Here is a 22,545-nt window from a genome sequence, read left to right on the forward strand (position 1 = left end):
ATGTGCCCATGGGGGCAGCCAGGACACATGCCCACCACAGTGCCAGTTCTCCCTCAGATGGGGGGCTGGCACAGCAGCCAGGGTTTCTTTCCCAAGCAGACTCCAGATAAACCTCCGGATCAGCCTGGACACATCACTACAGTTGGTATTACAAGTGCTTTAAACAAAACCACAATGCTTGGCCTAGACTTATCTTGGGGTTTTTGTGTTTCGATTCTAACAATTTAGGTAGGACCAGAATAAAACAGAAAAATGGAGCTCTTGGATGTGAAATCTGAAACACAGGGACACCGCTGGGTGACACTGCCCACCGGGCGTGGAGGGACGACACAAGAGCCTGTGTAGAGGGACCGAGCAACTGATGAAAACTGACTTTGCTCCATCCTCTGGAAAATTGGAGCAGTTTCTGGCAAGAGTTGAAGATAAGGAATAACAGGGAAAGGCAAAGGCTGGTGAGTTATCCTGAAGGATGGAGTCACCAAAAATTCACTGACAGTCCCTGTGCTGCTTCCTGTCCTTGGTCCTAGAGAGTCTTTGGACACACTGTCAATACCTGAGCTGGTCCTTCAGCCCTGGGACAGCCAGAGATGGAGCTGAGCCCACCCCAAGCCACTGTGTCCTGCTGCCAGCCAGTCGAGTCATGGATCCATCCACCAGCAAGCCTGTTCTGGCCCTGGAGGATTTCCTGGTCTCTCCTACTATGTTTCCCACAAGTTAAAACATTAATACTTTAATTAGCAAGTGGTTCAGCAAATCCATTAGCTGATTCCCTTAGCACATTAGAAGACATTTCACACACATCGCCTGCAACCGCCAACTGGTGTCAGCTCTGAATAATCTCCCCTGGCTCCCCCCGGGTGCCTTGGTGTTCCCACACATGCTGCTGGGAGTGGGACCTGGGAGACCCTGCAACCTCCACTCTGTTCTGATGGTCTCTGCCTCCCTCTCCATCTCACCCTGGACTGATCCTGGCCTCTGTGGGCATCCTGCCATGGGCTGATGCACATCCTGCCATGGGGAGATGGAGGGGAATCAGTCCCCAAGGCAGTGCCAGTGTCAACTCTCCTTCCCTGAGAAGTTTTGCAGAGCTTTCATGGGCTTTTGCCTTCCTGTCCCAGCTGAAGTCCAGGATGGTGGTTGCTGTCTCACAGGTCAGCTCATTGGTTTTAGTGCTCTGCAGCAAAAGGGTTTCTCCGTGATGGGAGGAGATGGGGGTTTCAGGCAGGGAGGAGGCAGCACAGCCCTGGAGGTTAGGGGACAGGACTTGCTGGCTGGTGGGATGTGGTGGGACATGGTGGGACACGGTGGGACACTGGGTGATAGTGGGACAGACAGAGCGTTCCTGCTGGATCCCAAGTCCTTAAAGCCAGGGTATTCCCAGAAACATCAAACCAGCATCCCTGGATTATTTGTCACGTGAACCCTAATGCTTAATGGATTTTGCCATTAAACCATATTTTATGCTTTTGGAAAGTTGACTAATTCCTTATTAGATCCTTTGCCAGGATGCATTTACCCGATTCTATCCTTAACAAAGCATGAAATAAAACACTCTGTAAAGCGACTCTTTAATGAGACACTGAACATGCTTCAGTTTGTAAAGGGCAAATGTGCATTCCAGGGAAGTGGAGAAGGCGGAATGAAGCCAGGCTGGAGCGGGAAGGGGGAGGCACAGGGGCTTTGGCATCAAGGATTAATATAGGCTTATTCCATGTTACAAGAAAGAGAAGTGATTAATGATCTCAGCTCCAGATTGCATCACCACCCCCAAACCCGAGCTGTGCTCCAGCACAACCCCAGGCTGCCAGACCCTGCTCCCTCCCCACCTACCTCAGAGCTGCCCCACAGCCCCCACGGCCCCAGCGCAGCCCCCTGCTCGTTCAGTCCTGCCTGGAGCCCATCTCAGGGGGCAGAACTAAGTATCCACATCCTTAAGGAAGGATTGCAGCGGGTTTCCATATTTGATATTGATCAGGGTGGGTTTTGGAAAGCCTTTTCATGATGATCTGAATGCACACAGCTGTTCTTCTGCCTCCAAGGCCCACAGAGTAAGACATGACCTGGCTCCACAGGAGGCTGGGCTGGGGCTGAGGCTGGGGCAGGACTCTCACTGGCAGCCGAAATCCATCCTGTTCTGCACAAATTATCAATCTGGAGACACTGAGCTGGTGGAACAGAAATGGTCACGTTTGACCTTGATCTAATCTGCTAAACCAGCTCTGGAGGAAATAAATGCTACTGAAATGAACAAGGGGTTTATCTTGTATCTTGATCAGGAGCTCTCTGCAGGCAGTTCAGGACTGGAAAGGCTTTTCCAAATCCATGGAAGCCTCTGTTGTGGCCCTGCAGCCCCTGCTTCCCCAGGCGTGGCACCTGTGGCTCTGTGCTCTGCAGAGCAGGGTGGCCATGGGCAGCTGCTCCTGCAGGATGGGACAGATATGTCCAGGACAGTTTGGAGCACAAGTGACCTTAATGCAAAGTGACAGCTCTTCTTCAGGTCTATTCTGGGATCTGCCTGGATACCGGCGTGTAAACACCGTGGAAGGAAGCTCGGCTCCAGGGAGGATGTCTCCAACCAGCCGCACTCCCCCGCGGTTTATACTTAGCCGTGTCGGAAGCTCTGGCTCCTCGGTGGGATGAGGGTGCCGAGCACTGTGGGAGCTGGCAGTGGGACACAGTCCTTTCCCGGGGCTGGGGTGATGGCACAGGGGTCTGGAAAGGCAGCAGGATAGGAGGGGTGGCAGTGCAAGGGCTCCCAGAACGTCTCCTCTCACCCAGACCCAGCATTGACACAGGTTCTTGCAAGGGCATCAACCCCCTGTGGGAGCCTTGAAGTTTCATCCTCATGTAAAAGGGTCCCCAGGATCCCTGCAGCCCCAGTCAGTGAGATGGGACTCTGTCCCATGGGCAGTGGTGAGCAGCATCCGCTGCTCCAGAGGTGCCGGGGCTGGAGAGCTGCAGGCAAACCTGATTGCTGAGATACCTCAGCCAGAGGGGCTTAGAGGAATTAGGGAGCTGCAAACGCCTGATAAAAGGATGCTGGAATAATCACAAAGGCCTCATTTTGCCGCTGTGCTCCTGAAAAGGCTAAACCACGAGTAGCTGTATCGTGGGCTCCCATTACTAATGCTGATGGTATCGCTGCCGCACGACGAGCACGTGCACCGCGGCTGCCGGGAATGGCAGCGGGATTGCTCGAGCTCAGGAGTCACTGTCCAGGAGGGTTTAGGATCTGACTATAGCAGAAATGGATAAAGCTTATCCAGATGCTATTAATGGTGATGTTCAGGCCTGTGCTCTGCCTGTGTGATGGGCTCAGGTGGATTGATGGGTGCTGGCCTGGGCTAATCCTGCCTGGAGCAGCTGCTGGTGTCTCATGTGAGCCCTCATGGAGAGCTGGGATTGATCCTGTACCCCTCAGCACCCCATCCAGGACTGATCCCTCATCCCCAAGAACCCAAGCCTCTGCATGCAGGCTGAACCCCCAGAATTCCCAATTCCCATACAGTTGATGAAGAAGGGTTGGCTGCCATGCACTGCAGTGGGAGGAAAGGGATCATCAGGTCGATGAGTTCATACAGGGCTTATCCAGATCTTGGACAAAAGAGGGCTGTTGGGGCCAGTCCCTGGTGCAACCCAGTGTCAGTGGGGTCTGGTGGGTGGGAAGGAGCAGCAGCACCCTGGGTACCTCCTGCTCTTCTGCCTCTTCCCACAGCAACCTCCAGCACATGCCCCTCAGGGAGGAAAACAGAGGGTTTGGGTGGGAAGTGAGGACCTGAGAAAAAGCATGTTGTGTCCATGAAAACACTCAGCTGTGACGGATCGGAAATTTTTTGGTTCAGTTTCAGATTTTAGATTTTTGCCTTGAATCTTGAAGAGCAGAAAAACCTTAATCGAAACAGTCTTTCATTTTCCAAATGTCCCCACAGCCGGAAGGAGCCTCGCTGGCTGCCTGCCTCCAGGCAGGAGATGTGAATCCCACGTTTTCCTGCAGTTACAGTTTCAGTAAATTAAGTTTTTCCAATGGAAAAAAAAAAAAAAGAAGAAAAAAAGTTTTCCTCAAGAGCATCCTGCCCATTCTCCCTGTAAGCAAATAAAGCCGTAGCAATCCGATCCGGGTGAGTCATCCCCGTGGGAGCACCGGGAAGCGCAGCCAGAACAGGGTCTGCCCGCGGCACGGTGAGTTTCGGAGCCGCTCTCCTCTTAAAGGCGACTCTGTGCCCTCAGCGAGGCAAAAGAGGGAGGGCTGGGGATGGGTTTCAGACGAGCATTTCCACTGCAGTCAGAGAAAATAGAAAGTGATTCTCCGATGTGGCATAAGGACACAGGAGCAGTGCCTGTCCCTGGGTCCTGCCTAGCAGGGATGACAGCACAAGAGTGCTGGGAGCCCCAAGACTCCAGTGCTCAGTCCTGCACACCATGAAAACGTGGACTGTCCCAGAGAACAACTGATGTAAGATATTTCAGAAGACAAAAGATACCCAGCCTTTGCTCAGGAGGAGACTGCAGCAGAGGTCAAGAAACTTCGGGAATGACTTGCTTCCCATTCCAGGGGGCACTTGGATGTCACTCCCATGCTGTTCCCATGTGTGACATCCTCTGCAGTGCAGGTGAACCAGCACCTTTTCCTGTTGATTAGATCCTGCTCTGGGCTCAGGCTGGGATGCAGCTGAGAACTGGGATTCCTGGGGCAGGATGGGGTCAGGATGCATTTCTTTCCATTCCCATGAATTTCCCAATGCCACAGAGACTCTGGTGGCCCTGGGGAGTTTCCGATCTGCTTTAAAATGCTGTTAAATTGCCCATGTGCAGGGGTTTATTTATGCTCATAGGACTGTGGTCTGAATATTTCATTTTAAAATTTACATCTGTGTCACTTGTGATGCTCAAATAAGGTTGCCATGGAAACCCCTCATTACTGGGTGAGGATGCTGGCAGTGGTGCCCAGCCCGAGGAGCCATGGCCAGTAAGGACTGGGCTCTCCTCCCCACTGCCCACCCAGCTGCAGCTCCCACACCCAGCAGCAAATCTGCCTTTGTCAGGAAAGGAAAAGAGAGGAAAAGAGAGAATAATGGTATCACTGAATCCTGGAATGGTTTGAGTTGGAAGGAACCTTAAACACCACCTCATCCAACCCCCTGCCACGGGCAGGGACACCTTTCACTAGATCAGATTGCTCTGAGGCCCATCCAACCTGGCCTTGAACACTTCCAGGGAGGGAAGAGGGGCATTTTCACCAGTGCCTGCTGCTCATGGCAAGAGGCTCAGGGACCTGCTGCATTGGCAGAGGATGTGGGGCTGGGACATGGTCCTGTGGGACAACACACACCCATTCCCAGACTTATCCTGGTACTGAGCTGAATCAGATGGAAAAGCCCCCTGGACTGGCCATAGGTGAGTAGGTTCCTGGTCTCAAGTGGGAGCAGAGAGTTCATCAGGGACTGCTGCAGGCGGTGGGCAATATTCCAACAGCAAAATACTCCTAAAAACCTGTTTTAGTGGCAAATCGATCCTGCTTATGCCTGACTGGCGAATTCATGCTGCTTGTGCCTGGCTGACTCTGCTCAGGAGCAAGGACACCACCAGGAATACGGGAATTAAACTTGCAAACCTCTCCCCTCCACGTGTTCCCGAGAAGCTCGTAACTGCTCTAACGATCCACAGCAGCCTGACAGATGCTGGGAAATTACACACTTCTCTGAGCTATGAGGAAAATGGATTTTCCTCCCCAGTGCTGCTTCATGGAGCTGGAATCAATGAGACTTCGACTCTCGGGCATTTGTTTTGGCCACACCAGCTCTGTGCAGGTACCTGTGGCTTTGGGCAGGTCCCATCACTCTGGAGCCTCTGTGTCCCAGTGATGCCCCAACCCTTACACCCTGGCACCCCTCACCCCTGTATCACACCTAGCACAGAGCAGCCCTGGCAGAGCCCCAAATACCCAGGGATGAAATCAGCTCACGCCGGGAATTGCCCAGCTCCTTCCCAAAAGGATGCGGGAGGAGCAGCAGCAGCAGCTAATGAGGAAGAGGAATTAAAGAGACTCATCCAATTATGGAGGAATCAAGAGATTTGCAGTGTGGAAACGATACAACCCATCACATGCTGACTGTTCCTAGATGGATCACACTGCTTCCCCAGCCAATAGGAGAGGAATTATCCTGATATTCCAAGAGTGATACACGGCCTCGTGGGGACCAGGTGCCAGGGGGGCAAAGCCATTACGGAGAGCAGAACTTTGATACAGCGGTTGGTTTGGGTTTATCACATGTTTTTATGATATCAAGTGTAAGAAAGGCACATCTGTGCCTTGTCACGAGCAGACAGACCCGGCTGAAAGGAATTAGTCCGGTGGGTTCAAGGGGGAGTTAATTTTTTGGGAAGCTGAGCCTCACTAAGTGCAAATAGGAAGCTTCCCACTGAGCTTTCTAGTCTTCCTGGTAAATCCCCAGTGCCAGAACTCCGCCTTGGCCAGATGCACCCCCAGGGTTACCACAGCCACCACCAGTCATGGACACTCGGGGGCAGGGGGACCTGCTGTGCCCTGCTCTCCCCCTCCTCTGCTGCCGTGTCCTCATGGGTGTCCCCACTCTAGAGGTGTTTGTCACAGGGATCACAAAATCCCAGAATGGTCTGCGTTTGAAGGGACCTTAAAGATCATTCAGTTTCACCCTTGCCATGGGCAGGGACACCTTCCACTAGACCAGGTTGAACCCTGACCAACCTGGCCTTGAGCAATCCCAGGGCTGAGGAATCCACAGGGATGAAGGAGCAGAGGCAGATCTATCCTGTGACTCTCCCGGGCTCCCCAAGTGGGATGTTTGCTCCTCAGGGCCCTCCCGGGGAGAGTAAATCGGGTATTTTGGCAGCTTTTCAGGGTATAAATTGAAGAGGAGGAAGAGAAGCTCCTTTCTGCACCAATAATCCAGCCCAGCCGTCTACATCAGGGCATAAAATTAAATGGGTTCCTAAAGAAAGAGTATATTTAGCTACAAAACCCCGTTCTAGTCAGCTCTCTGCAGCTAAAATAATTAATCTTCCATCACTGTTAAGATGTAGCAGAGCAGATCTGAAGAAGCGACTGCCGGGATTAACTCTTTGGGAGCAGCTCGTGCTCTGCTTGTGCTGTGACACCACAGGAGCTCCTGGGGGCTCCTGCCTGGCTGGAGTCCCTGTGTCCCTGCCATGCCAGTGCCTCTCGGTGCCAGTGCTGCACGAGCCAAGGCGTTGGCAGGGGTGCTCTGCCCTGGCACTGCCTCTGGGGTGATGGAGGGGACCCAGAAGCGATGCAGGAGCCCCAGCAGGGATGCACGAGCGTGGGCAGGGTGCAGGAACTCTGGCAGAGATGCAGCCCAGGCTTCAGCAGCTCTGCTGTGGGCAGGACATTACTCACAGGGAGTGAGCCAGGAGCCCTCTGTGCTTTCAGTCCCAGCCACAGAGCCATGGCAGTTCCTGCCACCTGGGACCCACCCGGGCAGGCTGGGAGGTTGGAATGCCATGGCCAGAAGGGATTTGCCTCTGTGGGCTCCTCTCCCTGACACACTGATGTCCCCAGGCTCCAAGGAGCATCCCTGGCCATGCCAGCCAGGGGTTCTGTGGGAGTGTGGGCCATACACTTGTGTCCCTACCTACCCTGCCTTGGCCAAGCACATGCCAGTTGAGGGTGAACAGCCTGGGCAACCCACTGGACACCCTGTAATTGTACAAGCTCTCATCCAGTGGGTTCAGTCAAGAGGCAAGAGGTAGGTAGCTGCCCCTAGGGACACTGGAAAGCAATTACTGGATACACAGCTCTAAAACATCTGGAGAGACAAAGTTTAGTCTGATTATAATCGCTGACTGTTTCTCTGCCTGGCTATAAATCATTCATGGACTCAATTCCAGGCAGTCACATGCATGGAATATCTGACTATTCAAAACCTCCCCTGTTGTTCTACCTGTCTGCAGTGTGTTCACGGTTTGGTTAGTTTTGATTTCCACTCCAGAAGTGGGGATATGAGATGACAATGTGATGTTAGAGATTCAGGTGACCAGAGCAGTGTCACTGCCCGGTGCTCCCCGGGCTGGGGCAGCCAAAGGGTTCGGCTCCTGCCGGAGCTCTCAGCACAGCCCCTGAGCAACTGCAGCGACGGGGGAGAGCTGAGCTGCCTCTGCTCAATCTGTTTGGCAGCTCTTTATATTTCTTTCACAGGATGTAACAGGAATCACAGCATGGCTCCAGTCCAGGCTCCTGAGAGAGCAGCAGACACTGGCAGCACCTCGGGCTGCATCACTGCCTCCCCTGTAGCAGCAGGGCAGGACATGGCTGGCACCGCTGCTGCTGCCCCTGCCTGCTCTCCTCCCTAGGTTTTTCCAGGGGTACCCCAAAAGATTGGTTTTTTAGTACCCCAAAAGTTGCCCTGGGGCACCTCAGGGCAGGATTTGAAGCCCAACAGGTCCTGCCTCCTTCCTGGGCTGCAGAGTTGCCTCAGAGCAATGAGGATGGGCATGGGTGACATCTGGCATAGGGCACACAAGTGCTCTCTGCTCTCCCCTTGGACTCAGCCAGGCTGTTCCCAGCTCAGGGATGCAGCACCCGGGATCACACCATGCATGGGGGAGAGGTGGCTGAGCTAGAGCTGCTCAGGATAAGGGACTGGGGACAGGGCTGGGGATTCTCAGTATCCCAGGCTGTGCCTCAGTCCCCTGCAGCCCCTAATCCATGCACAGCCCGTTTCTCCCTCCAGAGGAAGAAAGTGGTGTCTCACCTATGCCTGCTACAGCAGCGTGTTGGGCCAGACATCGGGGCCAGTGTGTCCTGATGACGGTCACAGTTTGCATCATCCCAAGGAGCTGCCCTGGGTGAGGTGGGAGGGGTGGAATTTTTCCAGGCGATGCTTTGCTTTGCACTTTTTCCTCGTTGAGGCCATGCAGGAACCGTGCAGGAACAAGTGCCGCCTGGTGCTGCCCGGTGCGTGCTGGTGCCCTTGAAAAGACCCTGTTGCACTGCTCTGAAATGATGCAGCTCTGGTGCCTAATGACTCCTGACAGCTTGTGAACGGCCCTGCTGCCGGCAATCAGGAAGGCAGGGAAAGCGGAGGGTTACTGATGGTTGTGGTTATTACAGTTATTGGGCTCCATCGATTATGGGGACGGTCTGTGCTGCCGAGGCTGGCGGGAAATAGGGCACAGCCGGCGCTCCCTGTTCCCATTCCTGCACCACTGCCGGCCTCGTGCGCCCCAGCAGAGCGGGCAGAGCTTGGAACTGCACAGGGTGGCCGAGGGATGGGACCTGCTGGGCTCCCAGACAATGCACAGCCTGGAGCAGCGCCGGCAGGTGTGATCATAGAACCATAGAATCACAGAATGGTTTGGTTTGGGAGGGACCTTAAAGCTCATCCAGTTCCACCCCCTGCCATGGGCAGGGACGCTTTCACTAGACCAAGTTGCCCCAAGCCCTGTCCAGCCTGGCCTTGATGCAGGCTGTCAGCCAGTCACCCCCTCCATTATTTAGTGTTTTCCTCCTAAAAAAGCAATAACCTGCACTTCAATGCCGGATCCTCATTATGTCAGGACAATTTGGGGTTTGGCAGCAGAGCAGCTCCCTGTGCCCAGGGGCACATGCTGCTGCAGAGATCTGTATGGGAACCACAGCCTCCGCCATGCCTCCGGTGTCCAGAGTCTCCTTGCCAGGGATGTGCCTCTGCACTGGCTCACTCCTTCAGAAATTAAGCCCTTTGCAGATAAGATTTGCCTGAAATGCGGTTTTTAACATTTTTAAAAAAATTCTCATTAAAAATGGAGTTGTTCTGGGGGTGCAGAGCAGCAGTTTGGGGTTGGCACAGGCTTCACCCCTCTGCCTTGCCCCAGACCCTGGGGCCACCAGCCCACCCTGCATCCATCCCTGCAGGGTCCTGGGCTGCTGCTGCTGCTCCTCAGCCCTCACCTCGTTTCCAGTGACACAGGTTTCTATATAATTAATTGTCAGCTGTATCAGCCATCAGTGATTTGTGTTTTAAAGATGGCCTGGCAGAACTAATTCCATTGCTGCACGACGCTGTGCTGGATGATGATAACCCATGTACAGCTTCTCCCACGGAGCCTCATGACGAGCTGCTGCACTTTATTTTAATTAATACAGATAGCAAATATATTTTCATTAGCCATCAGGATGTCAGGAAAGGAGCACAGTCCTACTGCATGGCAAGCAGCAGCTTCACTCTTGGGGTTGGGTGCAGCCCTCAGCCCTGCTGAGTCCCCTGTCTGACCCCAGCAACCTCTGTATCCCTCTGCATCCCTCCTCATCCATGTGCAATAGCTGGGCAGGCACAGGGCAGAGAATTTCCTTCCAGCCCAGTAGGGGTGTCATGACCCATCAAACCCTAAAACCCTGCTCCATGGCAGCGGCCCCCAGGGCTGGGGGTGCAGTGTCTACAGTGTGGGAGCTCCCATCCAAAACCTCTCCCAGGTCCCTCCTCCCTCTCCAGTGCAGGAGAACATGCAATTACAAAGCACCTTCATAATTTCTCAAATTTAGAACAATTAAGCTGGCTCCCTGGTATTTCTGACGAAAGCAGCCCCTTGTTCCCTGAGGAAGTAACAGCCTTCCTTGACCTCTGCTCTATTATTCTTTTTGATTGATCTTAATTATATCAGAAAGGATAATGATAAGCTTTTGGGGGGTGCAAGTACATTGGGAACAAAGAGGTTGGGCACTTTGCCCAGGACTACTGGGGTGGTGACAGCTGTGCCCAGCTAATGAGGTGTGGGACCTCCCATCCTCTGTACCCAGTGTGTCTGCCAGGGCAGCACCAACACCTGGGAACCACAGAATCCTAGAATTGTAGAATTAACTGGGTTGGAAGAGACCTCCGAGATCAAGTCCAACCCTTGATCCAACCCCACTGTGATGACTAGATCACGGCACTCAGTGCCACATCCAGCCTCATCTTAAAAACCTCCAGGGATGGTGAATCCACCACCTCTCTTGGGCAGGCCATTCCAGTGCCTGATCACTCTCTCTGTAAAGAACTTCTTTCTAATATCCAACCTAAACCTCCCCTGGCAGAGCTTAAGCCCATGCCCTCTTGTCCTAAAAGGACAATCCCTGGATTTCCCAAAACGGAGAAGGGCAATGCTAAAAGCATGTCATAAACAAGCAAAGAGGACTTGGTCCTCTAGTTGGACTCTGGCCAGCAGCAGAAACTGTGTCTCTGCCTCTCCCACTCACTGTAGGGAACTCCCCACCTGCATCAGGTCACCTGCCCTGGGTGGGGATGTGTCACCTTCTCCCTGTGCCCATGGAGATTTGTTGCCCATCCACTGTGTTCCACCTTGGGAACAAGCACAAGGATGCTGACAAGGGGCATGGAAAAACATCTCCCTTGTAAGGGACTGGGCAATATTACTTTCCTCCACTCCAACCACCCCCCCCCCAAAAAAAAAATTCCTTAAATAAAAAAATCGGAAACCCCACACACTCAAGTTAGAGCCTCGTGGTTCATTAATCACAGATGGATTGAGTTAACCAAGAAAGCCCTAAAATGCCAGCTATGGAGGCTCATTTCTACCCCCAGTTCTGCCTCAGAATGGATGTGCTGGGGAGGACCTGGGCCTGCTGGAGACCATCACACTTCCTAGTTGGCAGCTCTTTGGTTTTCCAGCTTTTCTACTCCCATCAAAGCAGCTTTGGCACCGTGTGACACCAGCAGTACCATGCTGGGAAGTGCCACTCTGGCTCAGGGAGCTGCATCGCTCCACAAGCCTTTCCAGAGAGCTTTGATGTTGGAATCAGCATGTGGAGAGGGGCTGTGTCAGATGTTCCTCGTGTATTCCTGTAAAACACATGTGTCATATCATTGGTGCCTGGGCACATTTCCTGCTGATATTATCTTTGGCATGCCCTGATGAAGGGGAAAGGTGGTGAGAAAACACCCAACTCTTCTTCCCAGCAGGTAAAGAATCAGCTAATTATAAAACCCTGCTTGTCACTTGCCTCGGATAAGGGTTTTTTCACTCCTGCTATTGTTTATGTTTCTACCGGGTAACCGTAATTTTTAATGTCCTTTTGATAGCAGTGTAGTGTGATTAAAAGAGGCACATCTGAGACATAAATCTAGTTTTAAGCATTGTCATTTTGACAGGCAATATTGAACACTGAGGGATCAGGCTGAAGGGTTCTGGGCTTGCAACATGTGTTTTCCCTGAGAGAAGGCTCTGGCCTGGAGCTGGAGATGGTGCTGGGGGGCTGAGGAAGGAACTTTCAGAGCTGAACCCCTGTTTCAGAGCTGAACCCCTGTTTCAGAGGTGACTCTGACTCCAGGATTGCAGCTCTGACTTTAGGCAGGTTCCTGCCTCTGCCACTCGCTCAGCCTTCTTGTTTTGGTCACGGATGCAATGCTGTATAATTTAAGAAAGACTTTGCTCCTGAGGCCAGTTTGATGCATGTGGAGTGCAAATGTGGAAAAATACAGCCCTCCCCCATGGAAGTTCGATTGGATACTTGAGCCACTCCAGGAGATGATGTTTGCTATGACTCAATTCAATTTGTGCCCTTGGGTGACCATGTGCCCACCAGGACAATGAGTCACAATTATCCTGGGCCTCATCCCACCAGTGGGTGCAGGGCTGGAGCCCCTCTGCTGCTGATCCAGGCTGGGAGAGCTGGGGGTGGTCAGCCTGGAGAAGAGAAGGCTCCAGGGAGACCTTAGAGCCTCTTCCAGTGCCTAAAGGGGCTTCAAGAGAGCTGGAGAGGGACTTTGGACAAGGGCCTGAAGGGACAGGACAAGAGAGAGTGGCTTCCCACTGCCAGAGGGCAGGGTTACATGGGATACTGAGAAATTTCTGGCAGTGAGGGTGGTGAGGCCCTGGTGGAGGTTGTCCAGAGAAGCTGTGACTGCCCCAGTGTTTCAGACCAGGTTGAACGGGGCTTGGAGCAACCTGGTCTAGTGGAAGGTCTCCCTGCCCAAGGCAGGGGGTTGGAATGAGATGATCTTTAATGTCTCTTCCAACCCAAACTGTTTCAAGATTCCATGCTTAGCTCTAGCACAGCCATTCAGCCACATCAGAAGGCTCCAAGGAAGCAGACTTGGGGATCCTGCCTGGAACCAGAGCTCAGTGGTGCTGGGGAACCCTTGCCTTGCAGGCTCTGAATAAACCCCAACTAGAGAAATGGAACCCTTTTCGAATTTAGATGTTGTAAAAGCCATTTTGCAGGGCAAAAACTGAAAAGCTCTGCCCCTGGGGAGCAGGCTGCAGCTGCAAGGACTCTTGTTTTGCTGCACCCTTCCCTCCCTACCTTTCCTAATGAATTCCAAGAAAGCCTCAATTCATTCCTAAATGGTTACACAGCCTGTGTCCTTCACAGTCATCTCCACAACAAAGCCAGCCATCTCGCCGCTGGCAGCCACGGGCTCCTCTGTGAGCTGGAAACAAAAGCTGAAAAGGAGCCTTTCTAGTTGTGATTAGAAAGCTTGAAAAGTTTGGCTTTTACTTGATATTGCCTCACTGATTTCATCTCCGTGGCAGCTCTGAACCTCTCGGGGAGAGGAAAGCAGCCCCAGCCCCTCACCAGACGACGAGCACAGATCCTGCTGTGGGAGATGCGGCTCCAGGGGCCCAGGAGAAGCAGGAATGGGAATGTCTGTGCCTTTTAGGATGCTGCACTGGGTTTGAACGCTGAAAGCTGTTTTCCGTCCTTATGGAAGGAGCAGCACCATTGCCCAGCAGATGCCAGAGAGTTCGGCTCCCCCCAGGAGGGGACCGTGGGCACCCGGAGCATCCCCACGACCCAAGGAAAGCCCTGACCCCCGCAACCATCAGCATGCAAATGGCTCCAGCGGTGCCAGTTATTGTCCCAAAGCCACAGCCACCCTCCACCCCCTCCGATCTGAGTGGGACGCAGAAACTCGTCCCTCCAGGACACGCTGCTTCCAGGGCTGCTCCAAGCAGTGAGGGAAGGGGGAGGGTGGGGGCACGGAGGAGAGAGGGGAAGGGGGTGTGGGGGCTGGGGGTGTTTATGGAGGAATTAAATTTAATTTTTTTTTTCTTTTTTTTTAAAGAATGGATGAGGAAGAGAGATTATTGGGGAAATTTTCTTGCGGGAAAATTCTGGCACAAACTGCAATACCTCAGCGCAGGCTGGGGACTGAGTCTTGGATAAAAATAAAGCAGGAGGCGGCAGCACCTTCCCGGTGACATTCGCTCCATTCATCTCCCGCTGCCGCCAGCGTGCACAGGCATTAGGAGTTACGTTTTCCCTCACTATTTCTCAAATATATTTATGCTGGGAGATGTTTGTGGAGGTACATCGTGTGCCTGGGGCAGAGGATTAATTCCAAACTGTCACCTCGCTTTCTGATGGGTTTGTAAATTCTGCTCTGTTGATTTGCACTAGCAGTAAATTGATAAAATCCTCTTTCCAAAAACCTAATTCACCATTTAGAGCTCACTAGGGTTTTAGACCTCATTGGCTCACATATTTATGTAAATATAGTGTCCAGCAGCAGTTTAAAAACTGCTGCGTGGATAATATGGATGGATGATAAGGAGTGGAGGGAGACATGTTGTCTGGTGGGGGCTGTGTACCCTGGAAAGGAGCTTTTCCTTGCCTTGGGGTCCCAGATTTTGAAGTGGCTTTGCAGTGGGTGGCTGCTTTGGACAGTGTTGCCCCAGGACCTTTCCCCTCTGCCCCAGAGCTGATTAACCCCAACGGCGCTGGGAATGGTTTGAGGTCTCTAAGGATGCTCTCAGGACTTTGGACATGTCCAAGAGGACATTGCTAAGCTGTGTCTGCAGAGCTTCTGCAGTGGGAGGGGATGTGCTGGTGTACTGGGAGAACTGGGAGCTCTTAAGGCTCATGCCAGAGTGGTCTGTCAATTTAGGGACTTCGTATCTTTGCAAATGGAAGTTCAGGACTGTCAGGAGTAGCCTGGTTTTTTACTGAAATTGCACTTAAATCAGCATCAGGAGATGCAAGCCCTATTCCTGCAGATCACTGTGCAGCCCCATCATCATGGAAGAGATGCAAGGTGGCAGAGGGGACATCAGAAGTGATGTCCTCAGTATTGTCCCCCAGCCACCACTCTACCCGAGATGAAGCATCTCATCCACAAAATGTTGCCATGCTCCATTAATCCATCCTAAAAAGTCAGATGGAGATTCTCTCTTGAATTTTAAACATTTTCAGCTATTCTGACTAGCTCTGAAATTGCCCTGAACTGACCGGTTTCCAGAACATTCCCTCACTCCCCCCCTTATTCCTGTACCTGCCTGCCCACTCCTGCCCGCTGTGCCAGGTCCCCGCAGTGGTCCCCTTGACCACGGGCTGGAGCACGTCACCGAATGTCCCCTGGCAGCCCCAGGGACCAGGTTTGCTGTCCCTTCCCTGGGGTCGCCCTTCAGAGCCGCCCTCCCAAGGACACTCCCTGCCCCTCGGCTCCTGTTTCTGGCACATCACACACCGCTGTGCAAGACAGCGAGACGGACCGAGACGTGAGAATCCTTCTTGCCGAGCAGATGACGCTGCTCCGGGATCCACCCCACAGTTATCCCTTCTGTCGTGCTTCAGTTTTTGGATGCCTTTGCATTTGGCACCAAACTTCCTTCCCAGACTAAAGCTTTGCACTTGGAATCGTGCCTTCGGAGCCGGGCTGAGTGGCCAGGCTGCTCATACGATACCTCCTCTCTGCCAGAAGCTTGGATTTTGCTTCCATGAAGTCTCCTCGCACCTTGCTGCTGCAGCCATCTGTCCTGGGGTGCTCTGCCCTCACTCTTAGGAGGGGACACAGAGCCAAGCCCCTGGGGCAGTCTGGGGGTTGAATACCTACTGCAGAAATGGGATCCTGGGGTTGGGAAGAGGGAGAAAGGTCTGGATAACTCTGTGCTTGCACAGGGAATCCAGGCTGAGCCTCCTCACTTTATGTCAGGAAACACCAGGCTAAGCCAGCACTCAGGGTTGGTCAGCTGCTCTTCTGGCCTCTTCCCAGGGAAAGGAAAAGGAGGAAAAGGAACAAAAAAAGAGATGGCTGAGTCGGGGCTGTGCTCTGGGAGCATGCCAGCCACAGCTGCACCACCAACAGGAGCTCTAGCAAGCAAAAAGAGGGAACAGAAGGGAAAGCAGCTCCTCAGCACCTCAGGAACGCTGTCCCCCCCTAGCAAGGTTTAGGAACAGTATTACCTCTGTGTAGCTACAGCCCTGAGCCCCCTGGCACCATGGGACAGAGCAGTGCAGCAGAGGATCCCCATTCGAGGGGGCTGTCACTCCCCTCTCCACGCCTGTGTCTGGATTTGAGTGCCCCTGTTCACTCTCCATAGGCTCTGGCTGCAGCCAAGACCAGGACACTCATCTGGATCCCTGAGTTTCAGCTCAGTGCAGCTCCCACAGCTGTGACAGTGTGACACTAAATCCCAGCAGCACGCTTCAAAGGGCTTGTTATCCTACATCCATGTCATCTAAGGAGGACACTGGGCCAGGAATAACATCTTCTCAAAAGCACTGGCAGAGCTCCCTGCCAGCTGAGCCCCACTTTTACAGCTCCTGGAAGTTCCTTCCTGACACTGCCTGTTTTTTGGGGGTCCAGGGGCTGTCAGGGGGCCTCAAACTGTGCCAAGACCCAGGCACTTGCCATGGCTGCTCAAGCATCCTCCAGGCACAGGGATCCAAGCCACAGATAACCAAGGCTTGCATTTGGTCTTGCAAAATGAGTCTCCCTTGCTTCCAGCTTTGCCCCTTCAACCCCACGCTCCAGCTGGCTCCTCCAGCTGCCCAGCTCTGTGGATCACCTCTGATTTTGGAAATCCTTAAGGATAAAGTCTGAGACACAACAGAGCTAAGTGAAAAGGGGTCACTGCAAGCAATGGAAGTTAATTTATTCCCCTTCTTCACTTTCCCAGTGGTGCAGGTGACACTGAAGATGTTCTGGGTTGGCACTGGATGGATGCCCACCAAAGCTGCTCCACCCTCCCACAGGAGACAGTCCTGGGGTTCCTTCCATGGGAGACAGTCCTTCATGAACTTCCCAGTGTGGGTCCTTCCCACAGGCTGCAGTTCTCCAGTATCTGCTCCACTATGGATTCCTACCACAGGGTCACTTCTTCAGGATTAGGCTGCTCCAGTGTGGGTGTCCCAGGGAGTCACAAGTCCTGCTGCAGAGGCACAGCTGCCTCACCATGGGCTGCACCACGGGCACCTGCAGCACCTCCTCATCCTCCTCCTTCACTGACCTTGGTATCTGCACGGCTCTTCCTCTCACATATTCTCACTCCTCTCTGTGGTTGCCGTTTCCTTTTTGCAGGTATTTTTATCCATGGATAGAGCAGGATGTGGATAGAGCAGGATGTGGATAGAGTGGGACCAGCCCCATGGGACAGAGCGGGAACAGCCTTAACAACTTGTCCGTTAACAAGCTGTGAAAGGAGACAGACAGCCAGGCAGCCTGTCCCTGGAATGAAGGACACCTTCCTTCCCTGAGCACCTCAGCAGGAATGACTCCAGCTGCAAAGCCTTTCTCTCTCCCTTCTCCCAGCTCATGCATGCTGAGTTACCTGACACTGCATTGGACCTGGGGCTGCAAAGAGAGCTGCTGAGGCACCTGCACCATGCAGATCTGCTCCCTGCATCCCATCAATCCAGCATTGCTCACGTGTGCATCAGCAGAAAAGGTGATCCTGTGAAGCAGGTCCTTTTGGGAAAGGCTCGGGAAAGCACAGAACAGAGCTACGAGCAGCACCTGAAGGGTAGCAACCTGAGTCAGAGATGCCAAACCCTCCCTTGCCCCACACAGCCCCCCTGAGCCTTCCCACACTCTGTTCTTTGCCCCTTGTTTTGGGGGGCAACAGTTTGGGGGATGGTGTGCCCCCATCCCCACTGCCGGGGCTGGTACCAGTTCACCTCAAGGTTTCTCTTGGCTTTGAGCCCCTGTGCTGCCCCACAAATGAAGGGTCGTGGCCGGGTACTGCCCATGGCCCCAGACTCCACACCGGTGTGGTTCATCCTGGTGTTCCCCACTCAAGCCCTGATGGGGTCAGGGGGCTGGGTGCTGTCAGGGTGCCAGTGTCTCCCTACACATCCAGTGGGTCACTCCCCGTAGAGCTGTGGGTCCCTGGGGCCAGAGCAGGGACTGACACATCCCCCTCTTACAGAGCACCCTGTCCCTGGCAAACCAAGTGGTTAAAGGCACAAAACTCTCAGCACTGAATTCAGCAATTTCATACCCCTGACAAGAGTGTAAATCCACCCTGATGGACTGGAAAATTGGAAAGCCAGTGCTCACGCAGTGTTTCCTATAGACATCTCTGAGCTCCTGAAAGATGCACTCGGTGGCAGGCCCCAGTTCCAGCCGTGTCGCTCTCGTCATGCTAATTAAAATAGAGCCTGTGTTTTGTAACAGGATTTCCTTGGAGTGTATTTTACTGTTCAGTAACTGCTTTCAAATATTTGAAAAATAAAATCGCATCAAGTAAATAACTTTCGGATTGCCACAGAAGGTTAGTCTGGTTTGGGTTTTTTTTTGTTCCCAAAGCCCACTGGAAGCAGCTGCACTCATCGCAGTGACAAAGGATGGAAAATACGTGGATTTCTGAGGTTGCTTGTAGTCTAAATCAAAAGCTGTGTCTTATTTAATCATACAAAGCCTATTTCTTTTTAAAAAACACAACTGTTTGTACAGAATGGGATAACAAAGCACCCCAGTGCTTGGCACTGACCACGGAATATCCCTGCCTGCTGGCAGGATGGGCCATACTCACACCTGCTGATTTTGATGCACACGTTACCTGTCCAGCAATGCCCTGACACCCCTCTGCCTCATCTGTGACTTACTATCCATTAGCTTCCAAACCCAGCACAACCTGACTTCCAAGGGCTGGATCACACACTGATTTGTTCTGCATTTCCCTTTTTACATGGTTTGCTTTTCCAAGACCTCTGCCTGGTATTCTGGATGCCAAGCGAGCACACTCAGCTGAATTGGTGCAGCCTGCCTCCTCAGCCCCAAATCCTGGTGCAGATTCCTCAGGGACGAAGTTAAAAATGCACAGAAGGAAACGTCTGTGACACTGTGACATCCGGAAAACTACACTTAAAATGGCATCTTTGTATATTCATAATGGCAAGAAATACGGGAGAAGCAGAAGGCTAAGAGGGACTAATTTCATTTGCTCCTGGTCCAGGCTCTCCCTGTCCTTTCTGCCAAGGAGGAGGGAAGGAAGAGGAGCCATTTGCCATGGCCTCTGATAGCTCTCCATCAGACAAGCCCCATTCCCGTTATCTCTGGCCGCACAGCCCGCGGGCAGCCTGGCTCTGTGCCGTTATCTCGTTGCTCGGGGTGCTGCCGCGAGAGCTCACCGTGCACTTGTTGCAGCCCTTGCCGAGTTCACGCTCGGTTTTTCTTCCTGCTGGACACACCTGATTCTCTGGAAACAGCCTCCCGTGGTGCTGCGTTCACCACAGAGCCAAAGGAATCTCAATGCCTTGCTATTGCACTGTGACAGCCGGCCTGGGGGTGCCCGAACCCCTCGGAGAAGGGAGGGCGCAGACCACGGGGCTGCAGAGGACCCCAAAGCTCAACACCCCCGGCTGCATTTCTGCTCTCGGCACCGCAGCCTCGGGCAGGGTTTGCTGGTCTCATCACAGCCTCTAGTGGACACCCTAAACGGGGTATATTTAAAAATCCTAGATCTCCCAGGAGTCTGACTATGCCCCTGCCATCCCCAGTGACCAGACTTTGCCAGGGGTCGGTCCTAGCCTGATCCTGCGTGGGCAGCACAGGCAGCATCGCCCTCTCTGCCCACAGCTGCCCACACACCCCGTGTTTGCCCTCTTCATAATTTCACGGTGCTAAACAAATACCCCCGCTGGTGACCGTGCTCCCTGCATGCCACTGCTCCCTGCACGCCGCTGCCCGGGGCCTCCTGGCACAAGTCCCTGCGGAGGGACGTGCCTGTGCTGCCTGTTCCGCTCTGTGCCGGTGGGTGGGTGCGAGCGGATGCCGAGAGGAGAGGAGAGGCTTTCACACCTCCTCTCTGGTGATCTAAATGGCTTCACCAGTGCAGAGCACCAAAAGCCACCAGCCGAGCACCCAATGGGTGCAAGTCATGTGAAAGTGGTTGATTCTTGAAAGCATGAACTGAAAGAGCAGCAGATGGAGCACAGCAATCTGACTCTGCAGGGTCTGAGCCTGCTCCAACCCCCCCGCCCCAAGCTGGAGAATAGCATGGTTTGCTGGTCTGGGCCCTGACTGTGTCCCCCTCCACACAGATCAACAACCCTCCCAGGCACGGGCAGAGCTGCCACGTCGCTGCTGGCTCCAGGCTGCGTAGGCAGGAGTTGGGCTTTTACAGCAATAATTCACCAAACCTTGTAAAGGGTCAACAATTTATCAGTTCCCTCTCTGCCAAGGAAAGAGGACTTCAGCACGCTGTGTTCTCCTACCCTGAGATTTATGGCAAATCATGCCAAATCCTGTTCCCAGGGAGCTGGGCTGCCTGCTGATGCTCCCAGTGGGACTTAGGCAGCCCTCCTGCCTCCAGCACATGAGGCAGTGTGGGAACTGTGAGTCCCACACTGGGCCTATGCTTCCTGGATTTCCTTCCCAGCCCACCCCGACCCCCTGGGAGCTCAGGGATCATCACTGCACTCACACAACCCACCAGCAGCCTGAAACAGTGTCTGTGCAACCAGAGGAGCGTGCCTCTCGGTGCCCCCATGCTGGAACAGGATACCAGGACCGGCAGGGACTTTGGATCTGATTCTTCCACACATACATGCACGTCCATACGCAGAACACAAATACATGCAGGTGAGAGAGAAATACCACCCTCTATGCCCATTTTTGTTTTGCTGCCCAGAAAGGATGGATTCTGTAATATAAACCCTGTCTAGAGAGCTGTGTTTAAAGCCAAAAAGTCAAAGTCATTCAGTACAATCTGAACACGAGAACAGGGACCAAAGAGGGCAGGCAGCATTGCACAGCACTCCTGACACCAGAAGCTGGTCGTCCTTGCTGTAAACCCCCCATCAGCCCCGGAGGGCAGCCTTGGGCCCCGCACACACTGCAGCACTGGCAGACACCAGCCTCTCCCATTCTCCCGCTGAACAATCTGCTCTGGTAACCCCATCCGGACACACACTCAAGCCAGGTTGCCTCATCCCAGCACCCCACCAGTGCCGAGGGACCGGATACAGGCATCACTTTTGTCATGTTAAAGCCCCACGCGAGTTTGTGATGACTTTGCCAAGTCACCCGCGAGCGCATCCCGGAGCCTATTCTTAGGTCTGTCATCGCGGCAGTGGGAGCGGGTCTGCGTGGAAACGTGACACATGCGGAATGAACAGGCAGCCCCTGGATAAACACACCCCCTCACGGCCACCCCCCCGCATACCCGGGATAGGAGGGATAGGAACACCGGTGGGGACCTGGTAGTGGGGGCTGGAGAGACCCCGGGGGCTGGGGACACACAGAGGACTGGGGACACATCGGGCTTGCCTCCCTGCGGGAGGTAAGCGGAGGGTCCGGCACGGCTCCCGGGAGGCCGCGGCCCCTTTGGCTCTCGGTTCTCCCGATAGGACGCGGTTCCCGGAGCGTCCCCGCTCGGTCCGGGCGGCGGGAGCTGTCCGCCCCGCGGTGCTGAGCCTCCGCGTCCCGCCGGGCCCCGCGCCCGCTGCCGCTCCGGTGCCGCTACCGCTGCCGCTGCGCTCCCCAGCAATGCCAGAAGTTTCACCCCGGCCCGGGGAGCAGCAGAAGCTAGGGGTCCCGGTCTGGCGTGCCACGGCCAGTTCCAGCAGCCCCTCCCGGTCCGAATCCCCGCTCCCCGTCCCGGCTGCATCCCCCTGCCCCGGGCGGTGCCCCCTCCCCGGAGCCGGGAGACGCCGGGCCCCGGGGAGCCCCGCAGCCCCGGCCCGCTCCGCCCCGCTCCGCCCCGCTTACCTGGGCGCGGGGCCGCGGGGGTGCCGAGCAGCAGCAGGGCGAGCAGGCAGAGCCCGCGGGGCCCCGGCATCCTGCGGCGGGCGCGGCGGAGCCTCCGCGCCGGGGCGAGCTGGGCGAGCCGAGTAGAGCTGAGCCGAGCCGAGCCGAGCTGAACGGAGCGGGGCCGCGTCAAGCCGAGCCGAGCCGAGCCGCGCCGCGCCGAGCGGGGCCGGGCCGGGGCGGGGGCGGGCGCTGCCGCCGGAGCGGAGCCGGCGCGGGGGCGCGGGCGCGGCGGAGGGCGGACCGGAGCGGAGCGGCGCGGAGAGGAGCGGAGCGGAGCGGGCGGGGAGGGCGCCGGCAGCCGCCCCGGCCCCCGCGCAGCGCCGAGCGCTCCGGCCCCGCCCGCGGGCCCCCCCTCCCCGCCTCTCGCCCCAGCCCCACCGACCCGCTGTGCTTCCCGGGGACGGTTCCCAACAGCATCCTCCGGCCCACGGTTCCCCCGTGGTTTCCTGCGTGCCCCCCTGCTCCCCACTGGTTCCAAGAGCCCCAGTGTCCCCCCAGTCTGGGCAGTGCTCCCTATTACAGGCTCCCGCTCAACCTGTGCTCAGTCTCTTGTATGGTTTCACTGCCCATTGTCCCCAAGCCCCTCATAGCATCTCAA

The 22,545-nt window shown here is 54.6% G+C and overlaps 1 protein-coding gene across 1 annotated transcript in view; it reads right to left on the bottom strand.

Annotated features, from left to right (window-relative positions):
• Positions 1-22,178, bottom strand: part of SEZ6L (seizure related 6 homolog like) — a 38,017-nt gene extending 15,839 nt beyond the window's left edge. The window contains 1 exon segment of the mRNA XM_050318436.1: positions 21,906-22,178. Coding sequence (XP_050174393.1) covers positions 21,906-21,975 — 70 coding nt within the window. The 5' untranslated portion in view covers positions 21,976-22,178.
• Positions 22,179-22,545: the final 367 nt, after the last annotated feature.

This window comes from Myiozetetes cayanensis, unplaced genomic scaffold, assembly GCF_022539395.1.
Source record: "Myiozetetes cayanensis isolate MyiCay16 unplaced genomic scaffold, myiCay2020 scf21, whole genome shotgun sequence".
NCBI classification, from domain to species: Eukaryota; Metazoa; Chordata; class Aves; order Passeriformes; family Tyrannidae; genus Myiozetetes; species Myiozetetes cayanensis.